The sequence below is a fragment of the Eimeria mitis genome, genomic scaffold (genome assembly GCF_000499745.2).
Source record: "Eimeria mitis Houghton genomic scaffold, Emh_scaff4420, whole genome shotgun sequence".
Taxonomy (NCBI): Eukaryota; Apicomplexa; class Conoidasida; order Eucoccidiorida; family Eimeriidae; genus Eimeria; species Eimeria mitis.
In genome coordinates this window covers 1-1,760 of record NW_013572736.1, presented here as the reverse complement: position 1 = coordinate 1,760, position 1,760 = coordinate 1, and the positions used below count along the sequence as shown (strand labels likewise).

Genomic DNA, 1,760 nt, shown 5'->3' with positions numbered 1-1,760 from the left:
TTCGCATGCGTTTCGCAATGCTAGAAGGAGCAGAATGGTCGCCTGTTATATCAGACCTCCTCAGTACACAAGTACAATACAATACCCTGCATGCGTTGCAGCTCTGCTGCATCGGTTTCATCTCTGCTGCAGTGCTGCTGAAACTTGCATGCAACTTTGCTGCTGCTGCTGCAGAGTTGCATGCACTTTTATCTCATCAGATGATAGAGATATTCTTCTTCCTCTTCCTCTGTGCATGTGGATCGTGGTTGTGCTGCAGGACGAGGTGGTCAGCCGCGTGTTGCTGCCTTCAGGGCACCATGCTGCAGTTGAATTGGAGGTGCTGCATGATACTGCAGAGGTAATGCCTTTTCTTCCTTATGTCTCTCAGCAGCAGCTGCTTGCTGTCATCGCTGCACCCCGCGCCTTCATCGATCGCACTGGCCTGGGGGTACGCCCAGTGCAGGAGGGTCGTTTCTTTCCTGAGTTTGACGGCCAGTATCTCTTAGGCGATTCCACTGTGAGTATTATATTTATGTTTTCAATATAATATTTTTTTTTATTTTTTATTTATTTATTATATAAATATATATTTCAATACTTATGCATGTGTAGATGTGTAGTACCTTCATTTTCTGCTTCGTTTCTTTGCTGCGTTTCCTGCTGTTTCTCCGTTTATGTATGTGCTGCTTCTTCTCTTTTGTTGAGTTGCTGCTTTCTTTTATTCATCTGCCGCCACTTCTCCTTTTGTTCCTTTTCTGCTTCTGTTTCCTTTATACATTTTTTCTGGCTCGTCCCCTTCATTCATCTTCTGCTTTCCCCCCCTTTTATTCATTTGTTGCTACTGCTGCCACCTCTATTAGTATCACCACTACTACATCTACTACACAACACGCTACTACTAGTGCTGTATATTTGTTTAGCTTCTTTGGATTGTTTCTTTTATGCCGTTGCTCGACTTGAACTTGACCGTGTCAGACGTATTTTCTTACATGAATTAAAGCAATTAAAAACAGGAAAAACTAAAAAAACGTCGTTTTGCCTGCATCTTTCTGCACATCATCTGTACTTGTGCAACAACTGTTTGAACAGCTAGTGTTTTTTCTGTTGCTGCAATTGGCTGAAATGTCTTTTTTTTTTTTTTCTGTCTCCGTAGACCTCTGACGTTACGCTGCTGCTACCAAGACGAAGAGGTTCAGGGCAACCAGTGGAATGCCGTGTCAGTGTACCGGCTCTAGGGGGGTACAGCCACGCGGTGCTCGAAGCTGAAGACCGTTGTTACACTTTGCGCCTCAGGAGCGAGAAGATGGATCCTTCTGAGACAGCAGGTGGGCCCCACACCCACAAACACACACCAACTTGCATGCGTGCATGCATGTGTGCTTGCATGCATTCTTCCCTGCATCGCTGTACAACTCTCAGCAGATGCTCGCCGCGCACAACCGCCACATATTGCACGGTGACGACTACCTAAGCTTATTTGTGTTACTACATTTTGTACTTCCTTCTCTAGCTGAGTTTATACCCGTTTCTGTGAAGGTATAGTCAAGTAATAAGAACACAGGAAAGAAGAATGGGGAGAAGAAGAAAACTAATTTCAAAAGATTTTAAAAAGGCGTTGCCTAGTGTGCGTTGTTGTTCCTCAGGGGCTATATGTCGAGTTGTTTCGCTCGTGCCAGAGTTCATTTTAACAAATGCATTGAATACTCCTCTCTTCTTCCGGCAGTACGGCACCCCAGGCCCTGCCTTTGAAGGTACGGCGCAGCCTGCAGTGTATCGAC

General features: G+C 45.1%; 1 protein-coding gene across 1 annotated transcript in view; it reads left to right on the top strand.

Annotated features, from left to right (window-relative positions):
- EMH_0075000 (uncharacterized protein) overlaps positions 1-1,299 on the top strand; it is a gene marked incomplete at both ends in the record, with an annotated part of 4,241 nt that extends 2,942 nt beyond the window's left edge. Inside the window, 2 exons of the mRNA XM_013499542.1 lie at positions 260-499; positions 1,276-1,299. Of these exons, the coding sequence (XP_013354996.1) occupies positions 260-499; positions 1,276-1,299 (264 nt within the window). The remainder of the gene's footprint in view (positions 1-259; positions 500-1,275) is intronic.
- Positions 1,300-1,760: the final 461 nt, after the last annotated feature.